The sequence below is a fragment of the Haliotis asinina genome, chromosome 9, assembly GCF_037392515.1.
Source record: "Haliotis asinina isolate JCU_RB_2024 chromosome 9, JCU_Hal_asi_v2, whole genome shotgun sequence".
Classification (NCBI taxonomy): domain Eukaryota; kingdom Metazoa; phylum Mollusca; class Gastropoda; order Lepetellida; family Haliotidae; genus Haliotis; species Haliotis asinina.
The window spans coordinates 32,825,800-32,845,163 of record NC_090288.1 but is presented as its reverse complement, the minus strand read 5'-3'; the positions used below and the strand labels follow the sequence as shown (position 1 = coordinate 32,845,163).

Here is a 19,364-nt window from a genome sequence, read left to right as displayed (position 1 = left end):
TAACGTGAACCGCCTACGATCTCTTTGGTGTTCATAATAAAGGCTTGCTGGGCTTTTTGTATCCCCTGTTCTATGTACTTTTTTTTCTCGTCCTCGCTGATAGCAGACTTACGAGACTTGGATCGAATATCTTGTTTCATTCCGTTATATTTTTTGAGTTCAGAGAGGATTGAACGAAACTCCTCTTCTGAGATCTTACTGTCAGAGAGTGCCGTGGAAATACGCTCACTAACTGTGTTCAGCTTTGCTTCGGCCAGAACCCTGATCTCGTCGTGTTTCAATGCCTTACGATGCAGTCTGCGTGATACCAACTTAAGCGTCAACCCTAACACCCCCGCTATACCAGCTGTTATTTCAAAACCTAGAACTATAGGTGCAGCCACGATGGTGGTTAACAACACAACTCCTGCCGCCCCTAGTCCCATGCTGGTTGTCATAAGGGTAGTGTCAGCCCCGTCCACGATATTGAAAGCTCTATTATATTTTTTACATAGTGCTTTCCGCGTGTCACGGTCTTGTTCTAGTTGACGTTTTACATCACATAACTGCCTCAAGCGGAACCCATCTACGGTTTCTAACGTCTTAGCTACTTCCTCTACGACTGGGTACAGACCCATCCTATAATATATATTATGAAAGATATTTTAATTGGGTTTCAGTTAACTTTCTCTTAATGTATTTAAGGCTTAGAAGGTTTATACCAATAGTCAGGGTAATAGGTGAGAGTTTAATAGTCTCTCCTATTATTTCAATAGAAACCCCACTGAGGCTTGTTAAGTGTTTTATAGATTCCGGTTGGTATCCTCGTTGTATAATAATACGGCAATATTGACCTTCGTGTTTGTAATCCCATCTTATTATCAACCCGGGTAAAATTTGGGTTGCTCTCATGGTGCCATCACTCGTAAAGAAGACTTCTATGATGATTGTTAAAGGGTAGTATGATAGCTCAATACTGCCCGGGAAAGGTATATTAGTGTTAAATGTTAATTTATTGATTGACCCAACAGACCTTAACCTATTTTTTATATTACCAAACCCTACTATGACTGCTACACCACCATCCGGAATGAACTCCCCGATCCAGTCACCGTTGTTTCTAATCTTAGTGATAAGATCATCTTCTTTTAGTGTGATATAAGGTGAGGCTAATGTTAAGTTGATCAACCATCTAGGCTCTTTTAAGTTTGATAACGACACTCGTCTGTACACGTTGTCTTTGAAGTGTAGGATGTAGAATTCATCTTCCTCACCAGGCTGATCGAATCCCTCCGTATCTCCCAGGTCGTTAAGTGTAGTGTTGGGATGATGACTAGTCATTATTATACTATTATGATATAATTTCCAACTGGTTTTCTGATAATAATTCAGGGGTTAACTTGATACCCATGAAGTGTATGTTGTCAGGCAGGAAGATATTGATTAGTGATATCTTGTTTTCCACGATCACGTTGACCCCCTGCAGACTGGTCTTGGAGTCGACACCCACCCGCACGTAAACGTTGCAAACTTGAAACTGGTGTCGTTTCACCCACCCGAGTTTGATCCCCTTCACGATCTCGACATCATTCCCCGATGGTTCCCCTAGGTAGACTTTGATGAACAATGTTGAGTTTGCCGGTAGATCCTCTAGTATCTTGACCACGCCTTCGAATTCAGACACCAACTGCAATTTCACGTTTTGCATGGCCGGTTTACTCGATAGCATGTGGGCTGCTATAGTGTTGACTGGGCTGACGACTATGCTACGTCTCTGAGTTGGGACGTAAGCCACGAGCAGGGTTCCATTGTTCACGACTTTGTTTAGGTGGTTGTCTTTGTTATCCGTGAACACGTAAGGGGAGACGAGTCTAATATTGAGAAACCATTTGTTATCGGGTAACAACACCCACTTGTCATCTTCGGTGAAGACGAGCATATATGGTTTGTTTTTGACGACGGTAGTGCTCTCAACATCGTCTAAGTCGAACAGTTTACCTCCGAATGATGGGTATATTCTCCAGTTGTCATCACCGGTGTTGACGAGGGCGTACTTAGTGTTGGCTGTTGCCCCTGTGGTATCTATCATATCACTTAGGGCTCCACCGGAGGGGATTTCAACGCGTTTGTAAATGTTGTTTTTTAGTTGCAAGGCGTACGATTTACCATCTACTCCGGGAGCGTCGAAACCGCGTGTGTCTCCGAGGTCGGAGATCCCGATATTAACGCATTTTTTCACTCCGGGTCCTTGTGCGCTGGTCATGTTACGTGAAGCGTTAAGCTGAGGTATCCTATATTTACAGGATTATGATTTATATCTAACACCGATATTGTCAGCTCAGGTATGTTGCCCTGGGTTAATCTCTTATACTGCCGTGGTGAAAATGACTCGGTTCTACCGTCGTTGAATTTCTCAGTTTTCACCGGCACTGCTCTCAGTATAGTGGAAGGGTGACCTCCTTGAATGTTATACGTTGTGCTCACCTGATCGAGATGAATGTACAGCTCTCGGTACGGTACTAGGTCGGGTAACTTCGTGCCTATGACGGTTGTTGTTGGTTTTATCTCGTCAGGAGACATACCGAGTATCCTCGCAAATGGTCGGCCGAGCCTCAAGGAGGTTCTTCCGTTGTTGATTAACACCACTGTACCGTTTGAGTCGTTCATCTTGAGTTCGGCTCCCAGGGGTTTGAAGACCTCATCGTTTAGAGAGCACACGCTGTAGTAGCCGTCAGTTATCTGACTGCGAGTTCCACTGACGAACAGCTTATTGTTGTTGATATTAATGTTAGTCCATTGCGGTAGGTAGGTGATATCACAGAGTGCGACTTCGAGTTGACCTGACGTGTTATCGATCGCGTGCGTCAGCTGAACGGCCTCACCGCTAGTTATTCCTGGAAGTGTTATGTACATATTATAATATATGAATTATAAATTATAATATGGATTTAGCACACTTGAAAATCGTGGTGAATGCAGATGGTACGGGGTTTAAAACAACCTTTATTGATATCTTTGAAAAGTATGTCGTGTCCGTTAATAACGCGCAGGCGGTGGTAAACTGGAATCAAAACCCAATGCAGTTTTGGCAGAACCAACTCAACTTTGCTGTGTGGTGTGCGACGACAGGGTCGGGTGTGAAACCAGACTATGGTATAGACGAACTGAGTAAGGCGGTTGTTTTGTTTCATATTTATTATCAAACGAGACGAATATTGAAGGAAATAAGTGCTCCTCTTCCCCAAGATAAAGCGTGGAGTATGACGAATAACCCCTATGATAGACGCGCTTATGAACGTATTTGTGGGGAGTTTGAGATTCCAACGAATAAAGACTTTCGCCTTCCTGGTGTGAACCATGGTCTCGGTATAGTTCTCGTGTACTTCTACAGGTCCGGAAAATATTATGCTGGTTCTAAAGATGGTTCATACAACCCAAACCGGCATACATTTACAGGCCCCACAACGAATGAAAAGATCCATGTCAGCTGTATAAAGCAAACCAGTCCTGATGCAGCCACAGCCTGGACTAAAATGATCTCAAAAACATCGAAAGGATTCACTCGTGCTGGTACAATACGCTTGAACGACTCGATTCGAACGTACGTGTGGGCGCTGTTGGGTGCGCAGTCGATGACGCGTTCTAACATACTCGGTAAGGGAACTGCTTACGACGCTCAGACACAATTCGTTTCCAACGTTGAGGATGCTATCAATTCTCCAGTTGATCTCCCGAGGGCCATCGACCGTTACCAAAACGTGTTAGAATACGCCAGATCGAAAGTCAATTACGTGTTCGGCGTGGGGTTATACATGGCTCCGAGTGATATGCAACTGAGAATAAAAAAAGTGGTGGGTTATAACAACAAAATAGTTATAGCCACGGCGGACCAAAAGTTGGGTATCAACCCCGATATTAACACCCCACATATCCCACACATCCAACCACGTGAAAAAGGTATAGTGGCGCCACCACCGGAGCCTAAAGTTCAACCAACACCACAGGAGGTGGCCCCTCATATGCAGGCCTCCTATCAGCAGCATATTGATAATAAAACAGCCTTAGTGGTTGGTGGGGTAACTTTGGGACTTATTTGGTTAAAGATTTCTTAGCCGCTACGTACACCAGACCCGCCACGGCGACGATGGCTGCCCACAGGTTTTGACTGAGCCACATGGCAGTTTTAGACAGAGCGCTCAACAACCACGAGACGATGCTACCCAGGATGCCGGGAAGGGCTTCGGCGGCTTTACCAGCCAGTTTAGCTAGGCCTTCCCCGAGTTTTTTAATCCAGTCTTTAACACCACCACCACCGCCTGGAGTTCCCCCGCCGCCGGCAGGCCCCACAGGGGTTCCTCCCACCAGTGACACCACCAGGGTTGATATGATTAAACCCAATGCAGTCAGAATGCTGGCGATGGTGATCCCTTGCTCCCGGAATAATATCCGAATCCTGTTGGCTAAAGTTGTATCTTCATTCAGTATTCTATCGATTGTTTCCCGAATGCGACTGATCTGGGATCGAAGATGTTCACGATTCGAGGAAGCGGCTTCCAATCGTGTACGTCTCTCGTCTTCTAAATCGCGTAGTCGTTCATTGATACGACTCTTCATATCATCGTCGTCAGTTTCGGTGAGTTTGGTTTTTTCCCTAGCGATGTGCTCGTCGATTTCGTTCAGTTTCCCCATGTTGTTCACGAGTTCTCCACGCACGCGTTTCACGGCTTCGTCTAAGCCGTGCAGTTCCCTTACCGGAAAGTCAAATCCCGGTAACGGTTTGTCCCAGTAGGTGCTCAACAGTTTTTCTATGCTGTCCGAGGCTTCTGTAGCACGCTCTGGCGTCATTTCATCTATAGTGGTGAGGTGGGATCTGGTAGCTTGCAGATCTTCTTTAACGGCCTTAGGTATTGCACCACCGTAATCAGGCATGTTTAGATGTTCATGGATAAATTCAACACCACCATTGCGGCTGGCTAGAGTTGACAAGGCCAGTGGTTTTTTATTGATCTTGTTAAAGAGGTCAACCTTTGGGGCAGACTTAAGACGTAGAACACCCTTTTTATCAATAAAAAAATTCTTATGGTATATACCCTGTGGTTCAACGTAGTTTTTATCACTTTTTAATCCTTCGTAATAATCATTTACCGTTGTTTCTAAAAGTTGTTGGCTCAATGGTGAACTAGTAAATGAGGTCTCCTGCACATCGGATGCCTGGGCACTAGCGCCCGGCATCTCATCCATATCTATATCTTCATCCATTAGTATTAAAAATATATTTTATTTATATAACAATGTACGGTAGAAAATTAGATCCTTTCAGAAGATTGAGAGAGCCATTAGGTGCCAGAGCCGTGCGACAGTCGGTGACCATCACCAACAATCCCAGCAAGATAGACCAGAATCAAACTCTGCTGGTTAGATTTCCAAACCTTGGTGAGAATGACCTCATTGTACCAGGCACTGTTCGACTGGCGTTCAATATCACGTTGACCTCCGACAACGACAAACGCGAGCTAGTGCGGAACGTGGGTCGAGCTATCATCAAGAAAACGACCGTCAAGATCAGCGGTAACGAGGTACTGAGCATCGACGACAGCGACGTGTTTCACTGCTACAAGGATCTCTGGAAAAGCGAGAGAGAACGAGTCAATGATGTGTACCAGGGCATCAGCAAATCAACCCGGGCGCGCATAGGGTATGTCTTCACGACAGACCAGCAAGACAAGCTATCGGACGGTGAAAAGGCCATCGCTCTAGCATACGGGAATCGATTCTGCGTGCCGCTCGACTTCGAGTTGCTCACGGGGCACGCGCCGTTTTACCAGGCCGCGCTGGGTGATAGGCTCGAATACGAGCTCACGTTTAACGACTATAGCAAAGTAGTGCGTACGCCGAACGGTGATGAGGCCAGTTATGCCATAGACAACATCTCTCTGGAGTTCGACATGGTCACTAGCCCGGAGCTGGCCAGGCAGGTTCGAAGCCAGTACTCTGGGAAGATGGCTATCCTGTACGATCGCGTACTGAGGCATAGATCAGTCGTGCGAGATAAGAGCGACACTGTGTGGAATATCAACCTGAACGTGCCGGCGCGATCGATGAAAGGTATCCTGGTCGTCCCCGTGGAGGATTACGATCCATTCCGGAGGGACAGCGAGAAGTTTTTCAACCCCGAGATTGAAAAGGTGGAAGTGACCATCGAGGGCGTGCCCAACCAGCTGTTCAGTCATGGTATGAGACCACACCAGCAGTGGGATGAGATAAAAAAACTACCAGTGGGGGATTACATAACAAAGGACCTGGACCTCGGCTCCGTGCAGATCGGTGAATACTTGACCACCAAGTACGCCCTATGGTTGGACATGCGATCCACGGATGATGATAAACTGCACGGTAGCGGGCGTCGTATAGATAACGGCAGCGAAGGGATAACCATCCAGATTAATAAGAAGGCTCAAACCGCTGGTAAGTTGAAATTATATCTGTACGTTATTATGGACGCGCAACTTAATATAGACAATGGGAGATTCGTGCAAGCCATCTACTAGTGGGGGGTATCCCCCCACACCCCCCAATAATAAACTGCCCGACCTCCCCACTGACCCACACTGCGCTATCATATGCGGGCAGACTGGCTGTGGGAAGACCGTTTTCGTCTTGGATATGTTGGAGGGTTACTACAAGGATGTGTTCGATAACATCGTTATCATGTGCCCTACTCTGAGCATGAATAAAACGTACGCGCGACCTTGGGTGATGACGGACCCGGACGTACACAAAATCGACCCTGGAACACGCCTGCAGGACTGGTTGAAAGCTCTTCACGAGAAATTTAAAGGGGAACCGACGCTGTTTATACTGGACGACTGCAGCGCTAATCGCGAGATAACAAAAAAGAGAGACATGCTATCGTACCTGGCCTTCTCCGGCCGGCATGCAAATCACAGCGTCTGGGTGCTAACGCAGAAGTTCAACTCGGTGTTGAAAGACCTCAGGGAGCAGACGCGATGGGTGGCCTTATTTCACTGCAAGGACAGGGATTCGTTCGAGGAGTGTTTGAGAGAGAACGATGTGATGAGTAAATTAGAACGGGAACGGGTGAAGAAACAGCTCGCTGAAACTAAACACGCTAAGCTCGTGCTAAAGACCGACCAACCCGTGGCTTATATAGTATGCTAAGCAAAGCTAAGCAAAGCTAAGCAAAGCTAAGCAAAGCTAAGCTAAAGCTAAGCAAAGCTAAGCATATAGCTATGATATTTGAAGTATTTGTCGTGTGCAACTTAACCTTCATTTCTCTGTGTTTTGTCTGTATCGGGTATTATATAGTTAAAACTAAATCTTACTTGTTATATTATAAGATGGAGTGTGAGGAATTGCTCGAACAATTGTCTGTGGAGGGTTCCCCAACTGGGGATTCCCCCAAGCGAGAGAAACTGGTGGCGTTGGCTGTTGGTGGCAAAGCCAAACATTACTTTGGAGACTACACCCCGGATAAAATTAACAAAATGTCAGCCGAAGAAATCGATAAGCTGTACGCTAGATACGAGTCCCGGCTCGGAGCAGAAATGACAAAGACAATAGGATCGGCTATGACCCAGATATACACCGGTATTGTATCACAATTCCTTCCCATTCCACCAGAGCGCCGACTTTACCTATGGGAGGACCTAGATAAAGACCCTTTTATCGAACACGCCGTGAGCTCTATCAGCTGCGGGCTGTACCACAAATATGGTATGTTGTTGGCTCCAGTGACGGCGGCGATTATCACGGCAAAACATTGCCAATTTGAGAGAAAGAATAATAATAATAGTATAGATGGATGCTGCACAGGAAACCCCAGTGGAGGTACCCCCAACAGTGATGGAGGAGACCCCACCCCCAACAGTGACCCCTTCAGTGGAGGTACCTCCAACAGTAACCAGACAGAAGAATCCTAAGAGAGTAGCTGCCGGTAAAAAACGGTGGTGTAACCAACATAAAGTGACCAACCCAACCCGACTGTTGTTGGCTGTAGGCGTAACTGCTGCCGTGGTTATAACATGGTTATACACCTCCCACAGTGAGCCACAACCCAACAGTGAGGTAACCCCCAACAGTGGGGGTATGGGGGTATCCCCCATGGTAGACCCGCATATCATGTTATAATTTAAAATATTTTATATCATATACATAATGTCTGAGGGGAAAACGTTCGTCAACGACGCATACCACGCCACAGTGGTAGCCAGTCTAGCCGTAGGGTACGCTCGGTTGACTAAAATGGTGCTTAAACAACCAACTATCAAGCTAGATTTCAACCTGCAGGATATGGGTATGCTCATAATGAACCTTGGTATGGCGATGGCCACAAAAGACATCCTAGTAAAACAAGGGATCATACCTGATAATATAATGAAATAAATATAGGGATGGCCACGATAGCTATGATGGTTGGTGGGGCGTTAGTGAATGCCCTGGCATTTTCCGGGAGTAATTTCCTCTTCTCGAAACTACGAGATGATCACGCGGCTGAAATACAGGAAGAAAGGAAGCGACACGATCTCGCTACTGAGAAACTACAAAGAGCACAGGCCGAGTACGCTAAAAAACGCCTCCAGAGGATCGATTTTATTAATGAACAACTCACGCGTGAAAACCATGCCGTTCAAACATTCAAAGATGTCGATGAAGCAATGAAAGAATACTACCTACTAACTGGTAAACGATTGGAAGCGCTCAATAAACCCACACTCGCTCAGTACTACACACCATCCAAGGGACAAATGAATCGTGAACTGGGCTTCATAGTGTTGGGTATAGCAGCTACTGCGTTGGTTGCAAAGCAATTAAACTAAAATACCTATATAAGTAAACATGAGACCCGCTCCATACCGATGCGAATACATACTTATGGGGAAGACCGAGGCCTGTGGTAGGAAATGCAGGAATCAGGGGTTCTGTTGTTTCCATATGGGAAGTCCTAACTACACGTGTTCTGTGTGTGGTATCGGGGTTAAAGGACACTACTGTTTATGTAAAGCTCACGGAGCGAACGTAGTCAGACATCAACTCATATACGAGAATAAAAAAGGCTACATAAAAGAACGTAGGCGACTGCTCAAGATAGACTCCAATTAGAGATTATACACACCTACATATAGCTATGTCTGTGGAAAACATATTCAAATATGAACTGGCCTTATGGGGCAGCTTCAGATTTAAGATAATAGTGGACGTGGTATGGATTAAAGAGGGTGTTAAGTATACTCACCCCTTCGAATGGGAGCGGGATATCGCGTCTCAATACCATATAGAACGTTTTTCGAGTATAAGTGAATACAAGGAATACTATACCCAAGGCGAGTACTGGATTGAAACAGCCACACTATATATTTTACCAGGTACGTGGGACGATTTGACAGAATGTCTAGAATTGTACCCGGCCACCAGAAAATATTTTTTAAGAGTTACTGCCGACCAATTAGACATTGATTCTCTTAGGTGTAAACACTATGGCTACTGTGCGCGAGCTCAAGCGGGCCGCAAAGCAGAGAGGTGTTATCGGGTATTCTAGAATGCGGAAGCCAGCATTGTTGAGATTACTAGGTTTAGAAGTCCCTCCTACGGTAAAACAGTTAAAAGCTCAAGCGAAACAGCTTGGATACACAGGTTATTCAAAACTGGGGAAAGCCGGGTTAACCACATTGTTATCACATACCCCAGTAGCACGTCCAACTGTAAAACAACTGAAAGCCGAGGCACACGATTTGGGTTTAGGCGGGTATTCTCGTATGAGAAAACCACAGCTTGTAGAATTATTACGACAGAATAGAGCTATTGACCTGCAGTTCGTGCGCACTGAGCACGCCGTAGGCAATTATTTGAGAAGTTGGCGCATGCACATTGATAGAAACATAGACATTACAGATATTAAGCCTCTGATAGCTGATAAGGTCAACCAGGAACTAAATAATCTAGGAAGTATCAAGTTTCAGATCACAGAGAAAATGTCGCTCGATAAGCAGGTTGGGAGTACCACTGAGTATGTTCAACCTTACTTCCGAGGTAAACAAGAGGTCGTCACACATGCAGAGACCATTGACACATCAATCGATAATAGTTTTCAGCAGATACGAGAATACCTAGAACGCTACACACACATGGGGTCCGGGTGGGCTGTAGATAAAATCGATAATGTCTATCTAGATATAGCTAAATACGTGCCGTTCAGAGGTGGGTCATACCTAGCCTTGCCTCCCTACTATAAGAACAAACAAGCCATAGTAAACGTTAAGAATAGAGGAAACGATTGCTTGAGGTTATCTATCAGGTCAGCCTTATTTCCAGCTGCCACTAATCCGAACAGGCCTTCTAATTATCCACAGGACGATGGGCTCAACTGGGATGGTATAGATGAACCCACCCCAATATCCCAGATCACTAAAGTAGAAAAACAGAATAATCTGGCTATAAATGTCTTTGGACACGAAGGTAATACAACAATAATACACAGGGTCAGCCCGGTGAAGGATTGTCAAGTTATTAATTTATTCATGATTCAAAAAGGTGAAACGTATCACTACACGTGGATAAAACATCTCAGCCGGTTGTTGCACGACCAGTCGAAACACGTTGGGGAAAAACACTTTTGTGTACGATGCCTACACTGTTTCAGTCGGGCTGATTTATTAGAATCCCACCTGGAGGATTGCCAAGGTGTTGGGCAGACGGCCATACGAGTCGACATGCCTAAGGAAGGTGAAAATATCCTAAAATTCGACAATCACAAGAATCAAATGTCTGTGCCTTATATTATATACGCCGACTTCGAAGCCTTAATTGTAGGGGAATCATCCACTAGTGGGAGTTTCACACACAAAACACAAGAGCATAAAGCCTGTTCGTTTGGATACATTGTCGTCCGTTGTGACGGGGAAACGAAAGCTCCGGTAGTGTATAGGGGTCCTGACGCGGCTGAAAGGTTTCTAAAGTGCTTGCAGGAGGAAGAAAAAATTATTAGGAATGCATTGTATAGAATCGCTCCCATGCGTATGACCAGAGCCGACAAGATAGCTCACACCAGTAGCACTAACTGTCATGTGTGCGACTCGCCACTTAACGGTGATTCGGTGAGAGATCACTGCCACATAACTGGTAAGTATAGAGGCGCCGCTCATAACGCGTGCAACCTCAAGCTTAAAATCAACCCTAAGACAATAAACATCCCCGTTGTCTTTCACAACTTGAGAGGATACGACTCTCACTTGATCATGCAGGCCATCGCGAAAATCGATGGTAATATATCGTGCATCCCAAACAACATGGAGAGATACATCTCCTTCAGCTTAAACGGACTTAGGTTCATTGACTCGTTTCAATTCCTCCTGTCGTCACTCGACAGTCTGGTCAAGGCCAACAATACCTTCCCTATCACAGATCGATACACAGACGCCGAGACTAGACACCTGCTCATGAGGAAGGGCGTATACCCATATGAGTACATGGATAGCTGGGCTAAGTTTACAGAGACCAGACTACCTCCTATCGACTGCTTTTATAGCAAGCTAAATGAAGCGTCCGTCTCACGAGACGATTACTCACACGCGATTAACGTATGGAATAAACTGGGTTGTAAGAACCTTGGCGATTATCACGACCTGTACTTGAGGACAGATGTACTGCTGTTAGCCGACGTGTTTGAAACGTTCAGGCGGACCTGTTTAAAGCAGTATAAACTCGACCCCGCATGGTATTACACCAGCCCAGGTCTGTCGTGGGACGCCTTGCTTAGAAAGACCGGAGTTAATTTGGAATTGCTCACAGATTACGACATGCACCTATTCATTGAGAAAGGCTTGCGAGGTGGGATTTCCATGGCATCCAAACGATACGCTAAAGCAAATAATCAATACGTGAAAGGTTACGATCCTAACAAACCAACCAATCACATTCTCTACCTCGACGCAAATAACCTGTACGGCTGGGCCATGAGCCAGTATCTACCTACAGGAGGATTCGAATGGGTACCAAACGTTGATGTTATGAGCATTGCACCAGATTCGAACAAAGGGTATATCCTCGAAGTTGACTTAGAGTATCCCAAGGCATTACACGCATCGCACAACAGCTATCCCCTTGCACCCGAACGTATGAAGGTTAACACAGACTGGATGTCTGAGTACCAACATAACTTGTCAGGTGGTCGTGTGGCGGACGTTGAGAAACTCGTGCCTAACTTAATGAATAAGACCAAGTACATAGTTCACTATCGCAACCTACAGCTGTACCTGTCATTGGGTATGAGGCTGACCAAAATACACAGGGTGCTCATGTTCGACCAGAGCCCATGGATGGAGCCCTACATCAGAATGAACACAGACCTACGAAAAAAAGCCACCAGTGATTTTGAGAAAAATCTCTACAAGCTCATGAACAACTCGGTGTTTGGTAAGACTATGGAAAACCTGAGGAAACGCGTAACCGTGAAACTGGTTAGATCTAATGAGGAAGACAAGCTCAGGAAATTGATAGCCAGTCCGGCATTCAACCGTAATAAAATATTCACAGACGACCTAGTTGCCATACACATGAAGAAAAGCCACATAAAATTCAACCGACCTGTTTACGTTGGGATGAGTATCCTCGATTTATCCAAACACCTGATGTACGACTTTTACTACAACGAGCTCAAGAAACAGTACGGCGACAGGTGCGAAGTGCTGTACACTGACACGGATTCCCTGCTGATGGAGATTCGAACCGAGGACGTGTACGAGGACATGAAAAAACACATCGATTTATACGACACCAGCGACTATCCTAAGACCCATACCATGCACAGCACGGTAAATAAAAAGGTCCTAGGTAAGATGAAGGACGAGTGTGCTGGCACGCCAATAGCTGAGTACATAGGTTTGAGGCCTAAGATGTACTCCATATTGAAAACCGACAATAGTGAGATCCGGAAAGCTAAAGGGGTTAAGAAGTATGTGGTGAAACAACACATCAAACACACCAGATTCAAGGAGGCCCTGTTCAAGACCCGTACCTTTAGGCATAAGATGAACACGCTTAGAAGTGATGGACATAAGATATACGGACTGACTATAAACAAGACGTCCCTATCGCCTATGGACACGAAACGTTGGATAGCTATTGATGGTATAAACACATACGCGTATGGACATGAAAAAATTTGAGGCTATTTATTACAGCCCGCGTGGATATTGGAAAGGAGCTAGCGCAGTAGATAAGCTATCTAAAATGGCACGAGTACCCCCGGAGGAAGCCAAAGCGTGGCTTGAAAAACAAGCCCTGTGGCAGATCTATTTGCCGGCGCCACGCTACGTACCTAGAAGGAGTTTCGGAATTAACATACCTAATAGCATTCACCAGGCAGACCTACTGTTCCTACCTCATGATAAGAGGTACAAGTATGCCTTAACCGTAGTGGACGTAGCCAGTCGTTACAAGGAAGCCGAACCCTTGACCACGAAAGATTCAGCCAAAGTAGCCAAAGGATTAGAACACATATACAAACGCAGCCCGCTGACTTGGCCAACAGAGCTGCAAGTAGATCCCGGACGGGAGTTCATGGGTGCCGTTTCACAACTGCTAGCCAAACACGATACAAAGGTCAGACGTGGCACGGCCGGAGCCCATCGCAGCCAAGCTATAGTTGAGAGATTTAATAGGACTTTGGCTGAGCGTTTGTTCGGCCATCAATATGCTAGGGAAATGACAACCACTGGAAAACGATCGACCGAATGGGTAGCGAGGTTACCCGAGGTTGTGTCGGCAATCAACCATGAAGTAACCCGGCTCACTGGTAAGAAACCGGCAGACGCTATCAAACTAAAATCAGTGTTAGCAGAGTCGTCTGCTCCATTGCGTGGGAAGGAGAAACAGATACCGGATAGGGCCTTAGTTAGGTATCTATACCAGCCGGGGGAACACGAGGGCGATAGCCGTAAGCGAGCCACCGATCCTATATGGTCAGTCAAAACTTACAACATAGATAAAGTGGATATGAAAGCCGACGAACCTAACTTGTACTACTTGAGGGGTGGGCCGGGTAGGGGATTTGTAAGAGAAGAATTATTGATCGTACCGTACGGCACAGTGTTACCGCCTGCCAAGTCACGGTAAACGTGATGGCGTGGCTTTGTAGTAGGGGCAATAATATCAAGAGCTAAGGGTCCCACCAAAGCCTCATTTAGTAAATGAGGCTTTTTAGAGGGGTTTTTGAAAAGTGTTTTCGGACTATCATTCCCTATACTACTCTGCAGTTTGAGTGAACTGCTCAGTATTGAAATGTTTTGGCTGGCATAGATTAGCCAGTATGACTTGTGTTCCGAAGTTCATGTGCAGCAGTGATACATGTATTGTTTGTATATACTTTGCTCTTGGCACTAAGAATGTATGCAGAAACTAGATATGTTTCAAAGCTAAGAAGTACAGAAGATGATAAATTTGCTTCCAGATGTATGAAAACTACATGCATCAACTGCACAACGAGCTTGGTGAAGATGGAGCTGGTGTCCGTGATGACATCATAAACTGGATCACACAGAGAATGTGATTGGTTGAACTGACCAAGGCTCAATTCTAATTTTTCAAAACTCTGCTCAGTATTGTCAACTTTACTGTAGCTTTCAGTGTCAGGTTGCCAACAAGTAGTCATGTCCTGTGGTCTTGCGGAGAAGGCATCCAACCTTGTATCTGATATGTATCAGAGAGTCAAAGGTTTGAATCTTGTGAGCTTATATTACTAACAGGCTTGTGTCCTGTGGTCCTGCAGACAAGGCATCCAGCCTTCTGTCTGATACATATCAGAAAGTCCGGAGTTTTAATCTTGTCATAAGACTCAGAGATTTTTATGGCTTTTCAACTTCCTTTACATATTAGATTATGTAATATGGAATACAGATATAATGTATTATGCTATGTTTTGCATGAAGTTAAAACATATTCTACAGCTCAATTCCACACTGTCCACAGAGAGCTCATGTATCAAGATATTTTCTATGCATATTTGTTTCATATCATAAACAGAACACATTCCAAACAGAAACAATATTGTTCCCTCTCCTTATTGCTGAGATGAACTGTTTGGGAAGTTTGTTATTATCACCCCTTTGTTCCTTGAGAGGTGTTGTAGAGGTTGTAAAGATGAAGGAAAACCAAGTTCTGTGCATAGTCAACTTCTTTATTCCAATGAATACGATGTTTCAGCGTAGGTACTAACACCATTATCAAGCAAGTGATGGTCTTTATTACTACTTTTTCATGAAGACAGCAAATAAGAGCCTTGAGAGGTTTTTGCTTGATAACGGTGTTAGCACCTACACCAAAACGTCACACTTGAAGAAGTTGACTTGATTTTCATTCATCATTACTTATGGTAAGTTTTCAGTCAGTCAGTCACGGTTGGTGACAAGTCAGCTGATTGGTTGTTAATAATTAAACTCTGGAAGCACAGTGTGACGTACATTTGGCTCAATAGCTGAATTTTTACATTTCCTTCCAAGCATTCAAAACAGTGAGGTGGGAGGCTTCACTTTTTGATGTTTCTGTGATTTTAAATAGTTTTACAATGGCAAGTTTTTATTAAAGGAATGATCATTTTATTGTTAAAGGAATGGAATTGTGACTTGAAATCTGATTGGTTGAAAAAAAAGCTAATTGTGAAGTTTTTCAGAATTTGGGTTCTCTCCTTGATATGTGCCTTTTTCACTCCCAAATTTGAAAAACATGCAATATGCCTTGTTGGGGCGATACTAGGTTAATTATGTTTTATGCTGGTTCAACAATTGTCAGAAGTACTTAGATTTAGTAAGGTTTTCTGCTCATTAAGGTCACCAGATGGGTTCAGTTGTCATGGAAACATTGTCCACTGTATAATGTCATTGCATTCCAGTTGACTGTTGTTGATTTCACAGTCGTGAGTGTTAATGTTAAAAGTTAAAATGTATCTTTGGAACAGCGTATTTCCAACAACTGTATAGCAACAGTATTCATGTAGAAAGATCGACTGATTCAGTAAATGATGAGTAACATCTGTATGATGCTGATGGACGTTCTGTTTTCTGATTTGCATTAATGTTTCATTCGAAGGACCAGTAAAATGTGGAGCAGGTGGAAAAGAAGCTGTAATTATTCTTGTACGGCTAAGTTGTTGATTGCACTTTTATGCCAGAATTTTGTTGTTTAATTATTATGCCAGTTTACACATGCTTACTACATCAAAGAGTAATAAGATCACAAGCATGTTCAGATTATTCTTGGTGATCTGCAGGCTTCCTGGCTAGAACGTCTCCATCAAGATCTGTGTGACACAGTCTCAGTGTTTTGTGTGTCTTTTGACCTGGATCCTCATGCACAAAGTTCTGTGATAAAAAGTGATCGTAGCTTCATAACAGCTCTTCGAATGGCATTTAGAAACGATACTTAAGGAAGAGTGTTCTTATGCATGTTTATAATGAAGAATACGTTGGGATATACTCGGAAACCTTGTGTTCATCATGATAAAGAAGATACGATTGTCATTGTGCTAAGGTCGCATTGTACAAGTGGGTCAAGGTCATTCAGCTGATCAGTATTTTTGTGATTACTTAAGTCTTTACTGGTGTTTTTGTGCATGCTGTTGTTTGTTTTTCCAATGTTACATCCTACACCATGCATATTCAGAACCTAAATTTTGCCGAAACAAATGACAAGTTCTTTTGAAATATAAAATGTATGCATGCTTTGAGTATTACATTCCTTGTGATACTTTGTATCTTGAACCAAGAATTCCAGAGAGTTCATGTTGGCTCCCCCAGTCCTGTTGTTCATGTGAAACCCTCATGTTTTATTCACATGGATATGTTACCCGGGTAATTTACTTCATGTGTAATCACAAGCTGATCCAACTGGGATAATCTGTTATTTTATCAGGTAATATGTCTTTGGACAATCAGTGATTTCTTTTAACAAGAATGGTATCATGAACATCTGAGTTAGAATTGATCTTCAGTAACCCATGCTTGTTGTAAGGGGCGACAAATGGGACCTGGTGGTCAAGCTCGGTGACGTGGATGACACGTGTCATCAGTTCCCACATGAGCAGACTGATGACATGATGAGTGAATGCTTTGACCACTGGGCTACCCCACCACCCCTTATTCGGCCAGGATGAGGCACTCCAGTGGTTGATGGTTTGAGACACAAGTCACATTTATATATATATATATATATATGTCCAACATCCCGATAAAAAGCATTTATCCAAGCTCTGACCAATCTCAATAGCCATGCTACTCCACTACTGACACAATTCATGGAGATCCAGAACAGATCGATCTTCAGTAAGCCATACTTGTCGAAGAGGGGACAAATGGGATCGAGTGGTCAGGCTTGGTGACTAGAATGGCACGTTTTCGGTTCCCAGATGTGCAGATTGATGCTCATGATGTTTATCACTAGATTGTCTGGTCTAGAATCTATTATTTACAGACTGCTGCCATATAGCTGGAATGTTGCTGAGCGCAGCATAAAGCTAAACTCATTCACTGTAACAACAATAGTGATTAATGTGATGGCTGTATGTCCTGGACAGCAGAATCCAGTTTGTCAGCATTATTGCAATTATTATCATATACAGTATGGTTCAAAATTATTGAGAATAGCTAAAGCATTTCATATTATTAAACGAGAACAAATCAGATAAAATTTAATGTATTGTGAAAGTGAACTGACCTTTTCATGTTGTGTAGGTAACAATTTAATATTTTATCAAGTCTCCTTGAGCTTCACGGCACAGTCTAAGACGGGTAGGCATACTTCCTATCAGAGAGGTTAGTGTCTCGTGAGTTATGCTGTCCCAGTATCGGACCACTTCTCTCTTCATGTCTTCAATTTTTGTCAACCCCTTTTGATTCACACATTCCTTCATCATCCCCCAAATGTTCTCAATGGGATTTAAGTCAGGACTATATGCAGGAAATGGTAATGCAGTCACATTTTTCTCCTGAAACCACTGCTTGGCATGTTTTGCGGTGTGTTTAGGATCATTATCTTGCTGCAAAATCCAGTCATTTCCATAAAACACATGTGCACTTGGAAGGAGAAAGTTATCTAATATGTTAGTGTAGCGTTGACTTGTCAGATTTCCCTCAAACACACACAGCGGGGTCATTCCTAATAAGGAGATCCCTCCCCATACATGAAACTTTGGGCTGTATTTAGGTCGTCGATACAACGGTGCTGACGCAGACTTTGTCCCTATTTTCACATTATTGGGATATACCCATATTGAGCTTTCATCAGTAAAAATCGCATTTTCCCAGTCAAAGTTTTCATGTGCCAAACACCACTCAACACGCCTGTCTTTATGTTTTTGTTTCATGAGAGGAGAAGGAATTCCAGTCTTTTTCTCCCATCCAAGATCAATCAAATTTCTTCTAACTGTAGATTTTGATACAACTGTTGACCCCCTTTCTATCATTTCATACCTGATGTTGGAGATGCTTGCCCTTTGCTTTTTAGACGCTAAAATTCCCAGCCGGACGCGATCTGAGAAGTCCAATTTTCTGGGTCTCCCTGCTCCTTTCTGGTGCCCAAAATCCTTTCCCTCTTTAAAATTCTTCCTAATCCTATACACAGTAGAAAGAGGAGTTCCTGTTCTCTCTGCCAATGTATTTACATCATCAATTCCTTGATTACACAACTCAAAAATCAACCTTCTTTTATCTTCAGCAGACATTGTTGACAGTGCTGAGGAAAATGACGTCTGCTACAAATTCAGGGGAGGTAACTCTAATTGTACTATACTCAGTAGGCCAAGATGAGTTACCTCCCTTATACCATTACTTAGTTTTAAGTATCAGTGAATCAGTTGAGGTGTTAGGATAGCTCAAAGTAAGAAGACAAATTCTCAATAATTATGAACCAGACTATACCATCATCAGATGATATTCACACTGACATGTATTTTCTGAAATGAACATATTTACAGTAAACATATGATGTCTTTTAGCAGCATTTAGAAGTTGTGATATATGACCAAGATCTTCTTTGTATAAATCTTCTTTTATTTCTTTGACACACAACATTTCATTTGTGTACACCAGAACGGGTCTGAAATGTTGTGTGTCAAAGAATTAAAAGAAGATTTATCCATGAAAGATCATGGTCAGAAAACATATAGTAAAGTTTATTCGTAAAATATAATAAAAAGAAGCACAGACTTTCTTCATTTCAGAAAGTTGTGAATTTGGACTTGCATGGGCTGTATCGGGAATATCTAGTGCAGGATCTATACGACCGACTTCTGATATATATTCATATCAACCTAAGCATTTATATACAGCCAAGCAAATAGGACTTGTGTATCACATTGCTATTTTTCCCATACTTTTTTG

General features: G+C 43.6%; 1 protein-coding gene across 1 annotated transcript in view; it reads left to right on the top strand.

The window, feature by feature from the left end:
* LOC137295917 (monoglyceride lipase-like) overlaps nt 1-16,717 on the top strand; it is a 33,678-nt gene extending 16,961 nt beyond the window's left edge. The window contains exon 8 of the mRNA XM_067827494.1: nt 14,444-16,717. Coding sequence (XP_067683595.1) covers nt 14,444-14,542 — 99 coding nt within the window. The 3' untranslated portion in view covers nt 14,543-16,717. The remainder of the gene's footprint in view (nt 1-14,443) is intronic.
* Nucleotides 16,718-19,364: the final 2,647 nt, after the last annotated feature.